Source organism: Bos grunniens, chromosome 2 (genome assembly GCF_055505025.1).
Source record: "Bos grunniens cultivar Pamir isolate PY7600 chromosome 2, Bosgru_T2T1.0, whole genome shotgun sequence".
Classification (NCBI taxonomy): Eukaryota; Metazoa; Chordata; class Mammalia; order Artiodactyla; family Bovidae; genus Bos; species Bos grunniens.
In genome coordinates, this window is record NC_141166.1 from 98,296,347 (window position 1) to 98,314,562 (window position 18,216).

An 18,216-nucleotide genomic window follows, 5' to 3' on the forward strand; every position below is an offset into this window, starting at 1 on the left:
ACTGAGCCATCAGGGAATACCCTATTGTATAGCACAGGGAACTATATTCAATATCCTGAGATTAAACCATAACAGAAAAGAACACATAAAAGAATGTGTGTGTGTGTGTGTGTGTGTATATATATATATGGATCACTTTGCTGTATAGCAGAAATTAATGCAACATTGTAAATCAACTGTACTTCAATTTTTAAACATTTCTGCTTAATCATTTTATACCACATAATATCCATCTTTAATGACTTTCTCAAAAATGGGTATCCCAAACTATAGAAGCACCACTCAAAAGAAATTAAATCACTGCAATAAATTTGTGTAGCCTTTATTGATTCCTCTGGCCAAGGGAGAGCAGCATCTGATTGATTGAGTGATTAATTAAATAAATAAGTAAATAAGATTCATTCTCTCACCTTCTCTAAGTCCCCAAGTTCTTAGAGAGGGATTTTTTCTGGCCCTTAATTATGATTTAGACCTTCAAGAAAAATGACTTTCAAATAAGTTAGTTAATTAGTTCAGTCGCTCAGTCGTGTCCAACTCTGTGCGACCCCATGAATTGCAGCACGCCAGGCCTCCCTGTCCATCACCAACTCCCGGAGTTCACTCAGACTCACGTCCATCGAGTCAGTGATGCCATCCAACCATCTCATCCTCTGTCGTCCCCTTCTCCTCCTGCCCCCAATCCCTCCCAGCATCAGAGTCTTTTCCATGAGTCAACTCTTGGATTTTTAAAAGCTGTTTACCACTCAAGTGTGAATTTGTAACTACATTTGCTGCAACACACTAGAGCATTTTTATGGGACGTTTGCAGTTTGAGTCAAAGCCGTCTACTGTTAGTGGAGACTGAACAGGTGCCCGTAAGCTGGAAGTCTGGCCCAACCACTGGATGTGTTCATAACACAGAGAGAAAGTGATTAGGGCAAAAGCCTCTTTCAGAACAGCCAAAGTCATCTTCCCAGGCTCCTCAAGAACTAAAATAAAACCCAAATCTTAAGTGAGGTAAGCAGTACCCTTGTGAGCCTCTTGAGTGGCAGCTCTTGTGGGAACCAGGCGCCAGGCAGCTCTGACCGTGGCGGAGTGAGATCAGCATGCCGTGGCATAGGGTTTGAGAGTGTTAGGCTCCAGAGCAGCACTACTAGGCATTCACATGGCTCACCATCCTGAGCTGGGTGAGCCCATCTCTGACACATAAAATCACCATCTTGGGGGCTGGGAGAGAGGCTCAACAGGGATGGGACATACGTATACTTATGGCTGATTGACACTGTTGTACAGCAGAGACCAATACAACATCGTAAAGCAATTATTCTCCAATTAAACATTTAAAAGAAAAATTTTTTAAAGATTATATAAAATATAAAGAAAATCACCGCCTTGGTTTCCTCGTTTCTAAGTTATGAATAGCACCGTCCTATACGTCAAAGCGGAGAAGGCAATGGCACCCCACTCCAGTACTCTTGCCTGGAAAATCCCATGGATGGAGGAGCCTGGAAGGCTGCAGTTCATGGGGTCACTGAGGGTCGGACATGACTGAGCGACTTCACTTTCACTTTTCACTTTCATGCATTGGAGAAGGAAATGGCAACCCACTCCAGTGTTCTTGCCTGGAGAATCCCAGAACGGGGGAGCCTGGTGAGCTGCTGCCTATGGAGTCACACAGAGTCGGACACGACTGAAGTGACTTAGCAATAGCAATACGTCAGAGGGTTCCTGTGAGAATAAAAGAATCAGTACAGGTAAAATGCTTTGTAAGATGCCTCCCACACAGTAGGTGTTCAAGTGCAGCTGTTTACTCATAGCTCAAAATAGCTCAGGGTTCCATTACAACCCCAAAATTTGTAATTTAGTATTTTTTAGGTAGTTTCCTTCCAGTTGGTCTAACAACATTCTGACATTAAATGGTGAATCAGTACCTTTTAAGAGTATGAGACACTTCTACAGATGGAGAGTATAATGGCTGCACAGTATGAATGTACTTAAATCTCACTTACATGATTAAAATGGTCAACTTAATGGATACTGTGCCATAATTTAAGTGCTATAATCTCTTTTAAAAATTTTCTTGAAGGATAGTTGATGTACAGTGTCGTGTTAATTTCTGCTGTACGGCACAGTGATTCAGTTATACATATATATACACTCTTTTTCATATTCTTCTCCATTACTGTTTATCACAGGATGTTGAATATAGTTCCCTATGCTATAGACTAGGACCTTGATGTTTACCCAGTCTATATTTAAGTTTGCATCTGCTAGTCCCAAACTCCCAATACTTCCCTCCACCATCCTCCACCCCCCGCTGCCACAAGTCTGTTCTCTACATCTGTGAGTCTGTTTGTGTTTTAGAGATAAATTCATGTCATATTTTAGATTTAACATGTAAGTGATGTCATGTGTACCATAATTTAAAAAAAAAAAAAAAGAGTGTAAGATGACAGGAATTCCCTGGTGATCCAGTGGTTTATTGGGACACAGTGTTTTCACTACCAGACAGGGGCAATCCCTGGACGGTGAACATCCCAAAAGCTGTGCAGCTTGGCCAAAAAAAAAAAGGTTTTTGGACTGAAAATCTCACATTAACTCAATCTCCCTGGCTTTAGTGATGAGGAAAAGGGTGCTCAGAAACATACAGCTCTGGCCCAGAGTCACACTGTGGGCCTCTAATTATGTGAGAGTAGAATCCAGCTTCCCAAGCTCCCAGACACTGTTCGAACACCATAATACATAATACAGCCTCCCATCATTCACTTACCTGCTGACTTCTACATGAGACAAAGCAGAAGAAAGAGTTAATTGTTTTAGGGAGATAAACAGTGAGGGCCCAGAACTCTGTGTGTGTGTGTGTGTGTGTGTGTGTGTGTGTGTGTACACAATTATGTATTTCTTGGGGGCTAGAGTTGGCAGTACTCAGGGGTTGGGGGAAATCATGATCTCATATTCAAAACAATATGCTCTTTTGATAGAAAAGAAAATGATCACAGAAAACCTCCAAGCCTCTACATTCAAAAAGCTGCTAAAGAAGAAGTTAAAACTGAAAAAGGTAATACATTTTCTCTGCACCTTCTCATCTAAAGGGACTGACTACACAGTAAAATTAATCCATATAGCTGTAATTATGATGAGGGTACCAGATCTCATGAATTCAGAATTTCTGAGGATCATTAGGTAAGAAGAAGTGGGCAATGTTTTGCCTTCTATGCTCACACTGAGGGAACCTAACTTCTCTCCCATGAATTGTACTGCAAAGGTGCCTTTCAAATTTCCAGAGTGATTAAATCCAATTTAATTAATATTTACTGAGCACCTACCATGTGCAGGGAACTGTCCCCGGGACGGGGTGTGAAAACAAAAACCTTATCAGTTACAACCAGGAAAACAGGAGTATCTACCCTTCTACAGTCATGGAAAAGATTAATGAGAAAACGGACATGACATGCAGCAGTGCTTACTGCATGGTAACTAAGCATGACTGCTGTTACACACACACAAACTACAGCATAAGGCAGTGTATGGTAAGAGTTATCTAGTGGAGGTACAAAGTACAGGCGGGCAGAAGAGTACAGGTAGACCCCTTGGGAGAGTCTGGAAGGGAACTGAGAAGTTTTGATGCAAGAAGGGGTGGCTTGAGCAGAGGTGTGGGGAGAGTGGGTGAGCAGGAGCCACACGACAAAGGCATGGACGATACCAAGGAATAAAAATATCGCAAGCGGCTGCGTGTGGGCATGTGTATAGAGGAAGCAGCAGACATTCCTTGAGACCTCAAAACAGAGCACCTGGGATGCCGGGCTCAGACGTCACAAATGTTGCGAGCGGTGTGAGAGTCAAAGACATTTTGAGCAGGAGCATCTCAGCTCCCCAGTGCAAGGCAACTTAGTACCACAAGATGGACTGGAAAGGCAAGACCAACAGCAGTGGCAAGTGAGAACTAGGTAAGGCCTGGGGCCCAGCGGGGAGGGGAAGGGAGAAAAGGACACCAGAAACAGACGGTTCTGAGACGAAACATACCATCAAGCTGTTAGAGTCGAGCATTGAACAACTTTCATACCATGATTTGCAGACAACTTGACTCAGGCTTCAGTAATACACTGGCAAATACTACACTGGCAGTACTGGAATAGAAATGAATTCTCGCAATGGCCTTCCTGTAAGCCACACCCAATCCAGTAGCCATGAAGTAGCCAACACTATCCTATAATAGTCAAATTCTATAGAAACTTTACATCCACTCTTAAAGAAGCACTCCAGGCAGCACTCCTCGCACAGGTATTAGTATAAACACATTTAGAGAAACTTTTCAGAGAAGTCAACGGACTAAAGAAATATTCTAACTCTTTATACTTCCATAGCAGTATTTCAATCAGCTCTTCACATATTTCACAAATGTTTCCAAGCTTTAGTTTCCAAATTAAAATGTATGCTAAATCCCTCTCTAAATCTGGGCTTTAAAAAGCAATGCCTTGTTTGAAGGAATGTGCATTTAATTATGATGTCCCTGGGAGCTATGAATCTCTAGGAAATCGTCCAAAGATCTTTCTTAGCTTGATTCAAGTAATAAATATTCAAAAAGGGTGGGGTAAGCAGAACTACGGAGGAAGCCTTGAAGTGAACAATATGGGGCAAATTTTTGTTATTTAAATAACAACCTGCAGAGGAAGACTTAGCAATAACAATTTCCTTTTCATCATCCAGAGAATCTTCAAACTTAGCTTCTCTGCAGATTTAAACAAGAGATTGGTGTGAAAAGAAAATTCAACAGTGTATATAAATGCTGACGGTCCCTATGTCACCATTCAGGAGAGACTTGCACATTCACACACACCCAATCAGAGAGGGCAAAGGCAGGCAGTTATTTCTTTCTAGAAAAAAACTGATGTGGGGATTGTGTACTTACCTAAGATATTTTCATGCCTCAGCATCACAGTGTTGTACAATTCTGTTTCCCTAAACCACGACTTCTCATCCCGGGAGGAAAAGATCTTCACAGCGACGTTCTCCCCTTGCCAGCTGCCCCTCCACACCTCGCCATATCTGCCCTTCCCTGTGGAAAGCAGCACAGAGGTGACACTGGGCAGGAGGACAGGACAGGTCACCAATTAACACTGTGCCCGCCACTTTCAACCCTCCCTTGGAAAAATGCCACTAGGGAATATACTAGGTTGGCCAGAAAGTCCATTTGGGCTTTTCTGTAAGATGTTACGACCAACCTGATAAATAGCACTACCTCTTGCTTGTAAAGACATCCAAAAGCAAGGTGGAAACTGCCCCTCCCAGCCTATTGTGATATCACATTAAACACTCTCAGAACCTGCATTCGTACAACGAGCTGCTAGCTACAGAGTTTACATTTATTTACATTCCCTCTCTGAAAACGTATGAAATGCATATGGTTTGTAAAAGCACATGAAAGTTAGTAAGACTCAGAAAATGGTATAGATTATTAGACTTCAGTGTTGATGAAAACCAAGAAACATGTATGTGGCTAAATTGAATAGCTTATGTGATTACTCCCCTTCATAATGGATCAACACAGACATTTTCTAAGAGTCCAAATTGGTGAATTTACATAGGCCTTTCTATTTTTCACAAAGGAGACTATGAAGTTTGAGATGTGTGCTCTGAAGGATTAACACACACGCACACACAAACAGAACAATACTGGTGTAGGAAATAGACGGGCAGCCACTGCCATCCGTAAAGGGTTTCTTGGCAGAGGATGTATTTCCAAAGAGGATCTGCAAAGTCTTACACATGTAATCCCAGAACAGTCCTGATTTCTGACAGTGGTTATGGGTGTTCCCTTGTGAGACAGTCCCTGTGAGGCCACAAGTGGGCAACCCCGAAAAGGCCACTTGGAGAAGACATTTTCAAAGCACGGTGACTAGCTGTGATCTGATCCATGGAGGACAGTCCTGGCGCAACTGGCGGCTTGTCAACAACATGCTCCTGCTTCCACTCTTCTCCTTAATTACAGGTAGATGATCAGGGAGGTTAAGTGGAGGCGGGAATTACCATGAGACGGTGGGGATCATCACGGGGTATAATCAAAGGTGAAGATGGACGCGGAACCTAGAGCACTACAGCAGGAGATCCAAACTGCAGAGCAGTGGGGCCTTCCGCCAAGGCAAGTGGCTGATGATAATCTCAGCTGGTAATGACTGTACACAGGAATATATGCATATACAGGAATACAGCTCTTTGCTGCAAAACTAAGCCACCACGAACCCAAACATGGAGAAGGAAAGCATGTCTGTCCAGAAGATTATGTCCTGAAGCATAATCAAACCTGCTCAATCTAGATTCCCTTATGATAAGCAGTGTCTCCCTACTAAATACCAATGACTAATGCAAAGGACTAATCCAAAGACCCTGAACCCAGTAAGGGTCTCTGTGGACCACTGTCAAGTCACAAAAATCGCATTGGGTGCAGGATTAACTTGAATAAAGTCATGGCAATTGTCCAGCATTTGCAGTTTAAGATGAAGACCAGTGCTAAGATCTATAGCATGGACTGCTACAAAATGGAACACTAATCTTCTCCTGCCCTTGGTTCCATTCTGTATCTTTATTAGCCCTTTGTTCTCATATTCCCATTAGGAAGGAAAGAAAAATACCCCAGAGCATTGTGGACATTACTATGTAGGTGCCTCAAATCCTTTTTATAAAGGAAACAGAGACAGATGTCAGCGTAAGTAGACAGAACTGAAACAGAAACCTACTTCAGTGCTTTTCAAAGGCTTTTAAGTTGTCAAATGCTTTTTGCAAATGCAACCTTATGCATAAGTTCCTGAAAACAGAAGCAGAGCTGCCTCAAAGTCCTGGCCATGGAGACCCAAAAAAGGATGCTTTAACACCTGAAATTTAGAGGTTCACTGATCACCACCTGTAACAACTGACCTAGTCCAATTCCCTATATTTTTTAACCAAAAATTGTAAGATACTATCCAAACAGTTCATGACGTATATTTTTATCCAAGGCTGTACTACATGAACACTAGCAGCTACTGAAATGCATGGCTCTTTAGCATTAAGGCAGTAAAATGATGAATCTGAACCATTTTAAAAAATGCTGAAGAATATCATTACAACCACAAACAGTATGCATTTTTAAAGATGCAGTATCATTTTGTCCTCTGGACTCTGGGGTCCACCTCTTAGGGCTGCTGTTGCGTGAATGGTGAGTACCATGGGACAGCAGCATTGGGATCACTGCCTTCTGATCCCAATCCAGTCACCCTTGTTCATAATCAAATAGGGTGTTAGCTGGTATAAGACAACCACCTTGGTTGTAAGCAGTGAGTATGTTGGGAGCTTTTCCACTTTTGTTAATATTTTCCCTACTCACAGTCCACCGTGGAGCAGAAGCATGAAGTGGGAGTTCAGAAACAATCACAGTAGCTAAAGCAGACCTAGAGAAAGGCCACAGGCTCCTGCCAGCAGCCTGAGTTCCTGCAGGTGGCGGTCGCTATTTGGACTACCTCTGCCACCTGCCTTCCACTGCTGTATTTGGGGATGTCCTGGCTCCCATGAAACCAGGAAAAGTTGGAGGGTAGCAGCCAAGGGTGAAGCCACCTAGGATGGGCCAGTCACCTCCCAAAAGCCAAAAATGAAATGGCAGGAGCTGCAAAGCCAGCTCACGCCTCTCAAACTGGGAGAACCAGGAGGAGTGTGTGGAGATGGTTCTAATCCATTACTGCTACTGTGGCCATCCCTGCACACCATCTAAAGGAGAAATTAATGAAAACTGTCATGTGAATGGCAAATATCCAAAAATCAGGACTTAAAAAAAAAAAAAAAAAGCATGCTGCACCATCTTCCAAGAGGACAATTCAGCAATATATAAGACAAGGCATAAAAAGTTAAAAATTTGACCCAGGAGCCCCAATTCCTGGAAGTTTATTCTGCTCACTCAAAAGAAGCAGTATGTGCCAATTTTTTTTTCAAGTATTGTTAAAGTTATTACACAACCACTCAGATACCTGTGATGTGTACAAATACATGAAAATGTGTATGAGCTTAAAACAAAAAACAGGGACACATTACATACACACTATGATTACATCTCTACACAAATATAGTCTGATACAGAAAACAAAAATATGAGAGGCCATAGAGAAATGTACATAGCTCCTTTAAATAAAGGACTTATAAGGGTAGCTTTGGCGAATTTATTTCATTTTTTTTTTAAAGGGGAAGAATGAGAAAGTAAAAAATTGCCACAATCAAGATTATTGTCCAAAAACCAACTTACCTCAGACTCACCAATGCCTATCTTTGGTCAGTAGCAGCCATATTAGTTCATTTTCAAGCAGTCCCAATATCATAAAGGGTTTACTTAAAACTGAAAGCCTTTGACTAGGTATTTTCTATACTAACTAGTGGCAGGCTCCTTTGAAAAGAACTTTACCAAGTTCAAATGCTCCAACATAAGTCCCAGAGCAGAAGCACAGCCACTCCACAGGGCTATCTCACACCTCCGTACATTTAACAAGCAGGAGACAAGCAGCAGCAGATCTTCCAAGGTCATATACTTCTAGAACCACAGCAAACACCACACAGAACCCACAAAGAAAGGGAAAAGAGAATTACCAACACACTCCAGCAGTGTGATCTGACGGGCCACTGTTCTCTGTACCAGAAAAGGAAGGCCAGAGCCGCTTCCCGATGTACATGAATGATCCAATAAATCCTGCAGTTCAAAACAAGGAGAAAGAGAAAGGATTGAGGAACCGCTTCCAGGTCAGAGCGTGCATCTGGGTGTAACTTGCACGGAGGCTGCAGTCCTGGAAATGTGGCCCGTCCGTGTGCATGGAAAGCCCCAATGAATGAAGGACCGGTCTTACTCCTTAGGAAAACCTGAAGCTAGCCCCTTCCCTAATATGGGATCGGTTTTCCTGAGGGATCTTCCTGAATAGTCCTTTCTTATACCCAGAGTTTTAGAATAAAATAGCTGAAGAAAGAAAATGAGTGGACCAAGTCAAAGATGTAAATTAAAAAGCCCAAAATACAGGGCTGAGCCCAAAGGAAAGCAGTAGACAGAAAGTGGAGCAAAAATAAAAGGTTTTCAAGTCCAAAGGCTGAGCACAGTTGGCCCTACTCTGCCCTGCTTATGATATCTATCAAGGGATGTACGGTAATTGACATGCCAGCTAAGGAACTCTAATAAGGAACAAACAAATTGGGAATGAGGAACAAACAGCTCTCATGCAGTGGCCGTGTGCATCCTCAAAGTGGTACACGCAAGCAGAGAGAGTGACCAGGATGCAGGTTACCTTTAAGGTAGGCAAGGGACAAGAGTCACGAAAGTAATACCTCTGTGTCATTTCCTTTTTTAAAAAAGTTGTCTACTCTTAAATTTTTTTTTAATTGATGAAAGATTCTTTAAATTCTATAGTGCTTTACAATTTTCAAAAGTTTCTCACACATGATTTCATATACTGTATGTCATTCTTGATGTCAATTGCCCACAAAGCAGAGAGACAAAGAAATATAACTTCCATTTAAAACATAAAACCATACCCCAAATCTGCTTCTGGGCTTCCCTTGTGGCTCATCTGGTAAAGAATCTGCCCGCAATATGGGAGGCCCTGGGTTCAATCCCTGGGTTGGGAAGATTCCCTGGAGAAGGGAAAGGCTACCCAGTCCAGTATTCTGGCCTGGAGAATTCCATGGGCTATATAGTCCATGGAGTCGCAAAGAGTCGGACACGACTGAGCGACTTTCACTTCACTTCACTTCAAATCTACTTTTAAAAATGAACACACTGCAAAAAAGATTCCCAATTAGTTCATTCATAAATTTTCCATTCTTACTGTCAGTGCAAGCCAAGAAGCAGACGCCTTTTTGAATCAGGAATGGATTTTCTATAATAAACAATACTGCGCCTATGGTGATTGTGGTAATGTTACAGCAATGTTGAGCTAACACTCCCCAAAGCTCCTCCTCTCCCAAACATTGTAGCTGGCCTGCTGAAGGAATACATTTCTTTGTTCAAATTTCGTCTTTTACTTAATCTGAGCACCACTCTGAAATACTGTTGATCAGCAAAATTACCAAAATCCGAACATCCAAAGAAAGAAATTTAGAATTCTTAAAAGCCACAAAATAGATAATCAGCAAGCAATTGAATGTAGATGAAGTAGTTTCACATCTCCCTAACTTTCTCTTTTGCTGTTCCCTTTTCTCTTTATTCGTCCCTTTTTTTCAGAGAATAATTTTGAAAATTAAACTGTGTGTTTTTTTAATAATGTGCAGTCCTGGTTCTAAACCTAGTTCATAGACTTCAGGAGATGGGGCAAAAAGAAATATCAACCGAAGACTAACAAACATTACTTCAACTCTTGGATGCCAAGGCTTCTTTTTCAGTGCAGGGGAGCTGTTTAGTAAGGTACACATTGCTGAGTCATGTAAATGAGACTATCACTTAAATAATCAAGTCTGTAAACCAATAATGATGACTTGTTTCAAACAGTGTTGTTTACTACGTCATATCGTGATATACTGTCCTTTAACATGGCTGAGTGGAGAAGACTATCTTAGCATATGCTACCATTCTGCGTTCAGAATTATAGAAGCCATTTAGATAGTAATTTAGACTAGAGGTTCCCAGCAGTGCCCAATGTGATTGTTACATTAGCAAATCTAAGAAACAAAATTCTGACTACTTGATCTCATGCTTTTGCTAAAGTTTTATCAGGATTCAACCTTGTATCTTCCTTGCTACTAACTCAAAGAAAACTCATTTAGTCTGCCTTAAAATGCAAAATAAACTTCTAAGTACACTTCTAAAGAAAAACTGGTTTTCTACTTTCTGAATGAAATGTCCTTATCCCCTCTCTTCCCAGTTTGATGTAGCAGAATTTAAACAGGTAGGGGAAAGAAAGCTAAACAAGGTTCCTTCCCCCCTTTTTTCATACAAAACTTGACTGTGGTCCAGCGATGGAGAAGGCAGTTGGATAGGCTAGTTCCCAGCCTGTATCAGCCGTCAGGACGGGCTAGTTCCCAGCCTGTATCAGCTACCATCAAATGTCTGCACAGCTGGCTAAGGGCAGTCATCCAGGTGTAGCACCTGAGCTCCCAAAACTAGTGAGAGCAAGTCTTCTCCAGCAAAAACACTTAACTGCAGAACCCCCAGTCACTTTTAGCTTTGTTATCTAGCAGAACAAGACTTAATTCAAGACAGTTTTAGGCAATGCACAGTCATGGCATTAAATAACACCGAATCACATTAAAAGCTGCCACCCTGACCATCTTTCAATTCATGAGTCAATGACAAGGAGAGCATCGATTTGGTATCAGCATGACTTTTAACATCTTTCTAGTATTCACAGATCTTTGCCTTTTTAAAAGGGACCATCTGACTCAGCACAGTAACCCTGTAGAATGTTATTACTTTTCCCTTCAGCACTTGACGTAACCTATTCACAGCATGTGGTTCTCTTTCTCACTTAAAGCTTAAAGGTGCTTTAAAATTAACACTTGACAAACAATTTCAAAAAGTGAAAAAAGACAGTCGCTTCTTAATGTGATTTCATCATTTTAAACTGTGCAAAAAGAGTAACTTTAAAACATACAATACAATGGTTTCTAACTCTGTGCAAGCCGCAGGCTAACAGTGAGCCAGAGAAATGCAGCTGATCTGAATGGTGTGTGCTGTACGTGTCAAATACACAACAGATTTTGAAAGTTTATTTTAAAAAAAAGGATGCAAAGTATCTCATTAATAATTCTTTATGATTATATACTGAAATGATTATTATGTTTACTAAGTCATGTTAAATATATTCTTAAAATTAATACCATCTGTGGGTTGTTTTTGTTTTTTTAACTTTTTTAAAGACAGCAAAGAGATCAAACCAGTCCATCCTAAAGGAAATCAACCCTGAATATTCATTGGAAGGACCGATGCTGAAGCTCCAATACTCTGGCCACCTGAGGTCAAGAGCCGATTCACTGGAAAAGACCCTCATGCTGGAAGAGACTGAGGGCAGGAGGAGAAGGGGGCAACAGAGGATGAGATGGTTGGATGGCATCACCAACTCAATGGACAGGAGTTTGAGCAAACTCTGGGAGATGGTGAAGGACAGGGCAGCCTGACATGCGACAGTCCATGGGGTTGCAACGAGTCAGACACAACTTAGTAACTGAACAGCAACAACAACTACAAAATTTTAAATTACACGTGCCCCACATATTTCCATTGGACAGCACTGGCGTAACCAAGTGAGTGCCCTCCACAAGGGGGCAGCACAGGAGCACAAAAAAGGTAATAGCTGCTTTTTTGGATGTCAGGTTTTAAAGTCTTAAATTACAGGGTGTTAAAATAATCTAGACAGGAAAGTGATTTTTAATATTAGGCAAAGGGTGCCTTTTTTTCTATAAGCCCTATTATGGCTAAAAATAGAGTAACTGAGTACCATAAACTCTAACCCTGCTCTCCCACCATCAAAATTATAGGTGACCATTGTCTGTCCCTGTCCCTTTACTCCCCAAAGAAAAATAACTACCAAGATTCAACTAAAATAAATCCACTCACTCATTTAATGTAAATGTCTGTCTAAAATAAATGTTCTCACATAGAGGAGACTAAACTCACGTAAGCGTGCCAGCATATACTTGCTTAGAACATAAGATTCCAGTAGTACGTGTACACATGGTCCAATCACCAGTAACTTGCTTAGCATTTCATACTTGACATAACAAAGCATCTTCAGCCATCTCTGTCACATTAGGGGTCCCCTGGAGCCCAAACTCACTGCTAAAGTGCTGTCTCCAACGTTGGTGGTGATGAGTCCTTCAATGGTGCCATATTCCACATCTCTGGGGTTGAGGCGTTCTTGATTGCGCCTTTTAAATTTTCGGAGAGCAACTCCCAATAGGCAGGCTAGAAGGCATACTGCGAACACTACAGACAAAATGATGAGGCCAACCTCCAAGTGGAAATTCTGTGTTCCAGGAAAAGATTTCCCTGGAGATGGGGGAGAGAAGAGTAATTGGCTATAGGATCATTGTTTTTAATGTTTAGCATAACCAATACCTAACAAGTAGCTCCCGATTCCGACCACATAGTTTTATAAGTCGCAAAGTGCTAAAACTAAAATACTTTATAACACCTGGCCAACAGCCCAGTCATTTAACCATTATTCATTTAGATACAATAGGATTTTGAAAAAATTCCACTGAGAACCAACTTAATGCATCTGTGTGAAAAGTGTTTGTAAAATATAAAGTATTATATAAGTCTGATACTATCCTTATTAAATTAAGATTTGATCTGTAAGGATGTTTTATCATCAAGCCCTTACAGACAGATATTATGCTGCAATATTTCTATGAGAAAGTGCTATCTGAGTTAAGACCAAATTATCCAATCTGTGGGCCTTCTCTTCAGTGTTACCTTGGATATCTATTGCTGTATTCTCATTGCTATTTTTACACCATGATTTATGCCTAGGAACCTATTCATTCAATTTTCTTTAACTCACTTATTCAACATTAATTCACTCACTTAAAACATTCACTCTTTGATTCACTCACTCACCTAATCACACACTGACTCTCTGGCTCAGACATTATCACATCACCCATTTAAACATTTATGCGTTCATTCACCTAAACACTCACGTGTCACAGAGGCTTTCATCTTGTCTAGTGAGTTAAGTCAAAGTTTCTTACTTGGATAGTGAAGGTCATAGTTAAAAGATCCCAAAGCAATTATCACCTCTGAATTTCAGACCCCCTCCTAAGACATTATACAACCAAGCCCTGTTCTTCCCCACGAAGGTCTTACTCTTTCAATGTTCCTGGCCTCTTCAGTCATCCAATCTCAAGCTGAATTTCCTTTACAAATTTCTCTAAACTTTCCAAATCCAAATTAATCAACAACTTGGCACATAATACTCCAAGGTACATGTCATTTGTAAGATAAAGTATAAAACTAATTATGTACAACATTAAATTATAAATATCATGCCTCCCTAATTAAATTAGAAATTCCTTAAGTAAATACATTTTGTACTACAACTCTAATCTGGCAGGGTCTTCTGCAGACGAGAAACTTTTCATACTGTAGACATGATTTTTATGTGAATGCAGACATTTTTCATGGTCCATCCACTCTATTAATCACAGTTTAACTCACAAAGTTTATTCCATCAAGTACCCTTTTTAGTTTTAACCATTTAATACAAAATCTCTATTATTCAATCCTATTTGCTTATCAGACTTTAACCTTTCTATAGACCTTAAGGTCCTCACCATAACTTTAAAAATTATGAATTATGCAACATGATCTTATATCAGTTTTTTGTTTGTTTGTTTTCATTTTTCTGTCTCTCTCTCTCTTGCTAGTTAGCATTTCTGGCCTTGGATGCTCCTCATAATCTCTCCTATAGTTTGTTTCTTTTTTGTGTGAGTGTAAGATTGATTAAGGACACCTATTAAAAATGTGCTATATATTAAGACAGTAAATTTGGCTTGAGCTGAATCTACAGACTAAGGTACATTAATATTTGTAGGGACTTTGAGATGCAGTTCAGGGCTCATTTTATGGGGAAACAGTTTCAGAAGAGGACTGAAGTCCATATTGACTATAATATGGAGAAGATTCCACATAACCTGTAAGGTTGAGATGAAATCTCACCCAGCTTCAATTTGCAGTGACAGATCACTGGGCATCTGATACAGGAGAATGGCTTTGTCTCCTTCCTCTTAAGAAGGAAGGCATTCTTCTCAGATACCAGAGCCTTATGTTCCATTTTCTTCCCTACATACTCAACATAGAGACAAGTACCTAATAAGCACAACTGTTTTAGAAATTATGACATCATAGCTCCTTTCAGAAAAAGGTATCAGGAGCTACTCACCTCCTCATGACACCAAGAGACATCTGGTCTGCCAAATCGTCCCCATAGTAGATATCACTCTGCTCACTTTCCCTAATACGCCCATCCTCGTTATAGATTCCAAAAGGCCATGCCTTTCTCTCCCTCACTGGACCTAACTTGCTTGTCACCCATTGTTCAAAGAGTAGGAGGAAAGCCTTGTGGCTACTCACATTTTTAACCCACAAAGAACCAGGATAAGACTGACTAAAACCCTTGACCTAGAAATAGGAAAGTCCGTGGGAACCTTTAGCAGGCAGCTGGGCCGTGATGTTCCTGTTACACCAGTCCCCTTGGCAGCACTCCACAGCCTGGCCAGGTGACGGCGGGGTCTTACAGGTCATCTTCCCCTGCTCGTAGACCTGGAAGCAGCCTTTCTGGTAGACGTGGAAGCCATCATTTATGCTCAGCGAGGAGAAGCACTGCTGGCCTTCACAGTGGGCCTCATCCCCACAGGAGAGGCCTTCACACACACACATGTAAAGCTTGGGGTTTACCTTGGGCTTCTCATCTGCAGAGTGGGGACAGAAAGGAAGACAAACAAACAAAAATCACTGTGTGGGTTGTAACCCCATTGGGGGAATCACGCAGTCTCTCCAAGACCAATACAAACACATTAGCCGAACAGAAGAAAGTCAGGTGAAGCATCACCACTGGTCATGATCTCTCATCTGACCAACCACCAAATAATAATCACCTCTCAAGATATGAATGTGTTTCTCTAAGCTGGGTGTGCTTTTAGATCCTACTAGGCTGAAGAACGGTTATCATCTGTTACAGGCTTCGGAAAATGGACTTCTCCCATTGTGGCTTTCACGGTATCTTTGGTCTGGTGGGCTCTCATACCCCAGTTCTTGAATCAGAATGTTTTTACCAGAACATAATGCTCTTACTTTTATTTTTTGTAGAAGAGGTTCCTAGATACATGGCATCTGCTAACACCAGCTCCCGCTAGCTGCATACGAAACCCCGTAACTACTCACACAAGGGCAGCTGATGTTCCTGCCATCACCTGTCTGCCTCAGAAACACAGCAGTACAGTAAGAGTTCACAAAGGTGCACGGTCTATAATTACATATCCATATTATCAATAGTTTCGCTTAGATGTCTAGATTACTTTTTCCGTAGGAGAACACTTAAGTTTTTACATTAATTACTATGGGAATTCATCACCGCTAAAACATTTTCAACTGGCAGAAAAAAAAAAATTGGCACTAATTATTGAGGATGGAAGCACAAAAGGACAAAGGGAACAGAACAGTGTTTGAACAGTAAAGTAACAAGTGGGACTAAAGGAAAAGCCTACACAGGTTGGACCAAGGCACAAGACAGATCATCAGTGAAGCACGCCTCACCAGACCTCCTAATTGCCTCTTTCTGAAAACACTCATTTTCAGTTTGATCTTTCAAATCACTCTTTTCTTTCCTGTGTTAGAATAATTAGTTCAGACTAGCTGGTACCAACAGTCTCCACTAGTGGAGAAGGAAAGTGAAGACAGCGTATAAACAGCCAATTCCTGGAGGCCCTGGTTACTCTGCTGAGGCCCCTTTGACCAAAGCACTGTTCATATAGAGGGGTGGCGCCTTTCAAAGCCCCCTGAAGGTCTGCAGCACACACAGACTGCCTTCCACTCCCTGAACCCTCTGTGGCAGCAGGTCAGCGAGAGAACGGCTTCCTTCTTAAAATAACAGGTCGGACGGCTGTGCTTTCAAGAGGAGACCTTAAGGTAAGGTCTTTGAAAATGTCAAGTTCATTTACACAGATTTGTGTGGGTATGTGTGGAGGTGTGGGTTATCTCAAAAAGAGAAAAGCGTTCTTCATCTTTCTTCTCCCCTCTTCAAAGCAGTGAAAAATAGTTCACTGCCCACTGTAATGTGGGTGCCTCGTCCCACAGAGTAAGCGCATACAGACACACAGACACAAGCTTTCTATTTATAATTGCCTTGCTAGGTCTTTTGAAAACCACAAGGGGCTCATCCAAGAGCAGAGACATGCCCGAAAGCAGAAAATCCAAAATAGCCGCTGACAGTGTATGTATGTCACCAGTCTCACCCCCAAGGAGCAAGAGCCCTCAGACATTTTTAATGAGCAATAACGCTAATGAGCCGAGGGGTAGTCTTTTATTTTTCCTTGCCTAGAGAAATCCAAGAGAAATTCCAGCACCAATCTATTTCTATGAGGATGAGAAACATATATATCTGTTGACATAATCCAGCAAAAAGTTTACTCTTGCCAAAAGCAAGTTGAAAGATAATATTTCTAGGGAGTCTAGACACGCTTGCCACTCTCGGATGGCACAAAGCTGTGCTAAGAGTTGCCAACTATGCTGCCCAGCAGGTGATGGCTCTCTGGAGGGAAATGGATAGGAGGGGTGAGGGGCAGAGTTAGTGGTGTCATACTGACTTGCGATCAGAGCTGAGAATTTAAAAGTATATGTTGAAAAGCTGTTGAGTAATGTAATTTATGTAAATGTGAAACACAAATGTGTATTTTAAGACCCTAAATAATTTTTAAAGGTCATGGATATCCAAAAATACATAACTGAACACACTAAAGAGGTTGTATCTGTTGATGCTTGGTTGGGGAAGAGGGCTTGAAGGGGTAAAACGAAAATAACACAGGAGAGAAGCTGGCCACAGACTGATAATGAATAGAGGAGGATGAATCATTTACTTGCTACACGTACGGTCTGCCAGGAACAACAACAACAACCCCAGGCCATAGAGGGCTCACTCATCACTGATTCTATGGAAACAGATGGTTCAGGGTACCAAAGAATTAATCGCACTTGGTGGTTCTAATAAAATAAAAAAAAAGTCAATTAAAAGAAATAACGTAATGACAATAATAATTTCTCTAATGTGCCTTCAGAGTGAACTCGGTTCTTAAAGTCAGAGCCCAAACTCTAGGAGCACAGGCACAAGATGTCTCCTGCCTTGCCAAGGTCTCTGGCTTTTGAAAGGACATGGGGATGGTCTGACAGATGTTTAAATTGTGACCTAGAGAATATTGCCAGAAGTGAGCAGCCTCAAGTACATACCATCTTTAGTAAGATTCAGCCCACTAGACCCACCCCTGCAGTGCATCCAGGCATAACTGGGTACAGATCTTAATCAGATTTTATCCTCTGGGGTCATACTCTAAGTTAAAAACCAAGGTTTTCAGATCTTCCCTGCCACAATCAGAAAAAAGGAAAAAAGAAGGAAGACAACTCTTAACTCTATGTAATAATTAACTCAGTCTCTGATATGGGACCATGAGTTCAGTTCAGCAGTTAGCAAATGGGAAAGTATAAAAACTCCACCAACTCTGCTTCCTATTTTGCTTTTCACCAACATT

General features: G+C 41.2%; 1 protein-coding gene across 3 annotated transcripts in view; it reads right to left on the minus strand.

Moving 5' to 3' along the window:
• ACVR1 (activin A receptor type 1) overlaps window positions 1-18,216 on the minus strand; it is a 131,370-nt gene that overhangs the window by 19,029 nt on the left and 94,125 nt on the right. For all 3 annotated transcript variants that reach the window (XM_086353959.1, XM_086353942.1, XM_086353950.1), the window contains 4 exons: window positions 15,124-15,387; window positions 12,750-12,961; window positions 8,584-8,683; window positions 4,889-5,035 (listed from right to left, as the gene is read on the minus strand). In XM_086353959.1, the coding sequence (XP_086210085.1) occupies window positions 4,889-5,035; window positions 8,584-8,683; window positions 12,750-12,961; window positions 15,124-15,387 (723 nt within the window). The remainder of the gene's footprint in view (window positions 1-4,888; window positions 5,036-8,583; window positions 8,684-12,749; window positions 12,962-15,123; window positions 15,388-18,216) is intronic.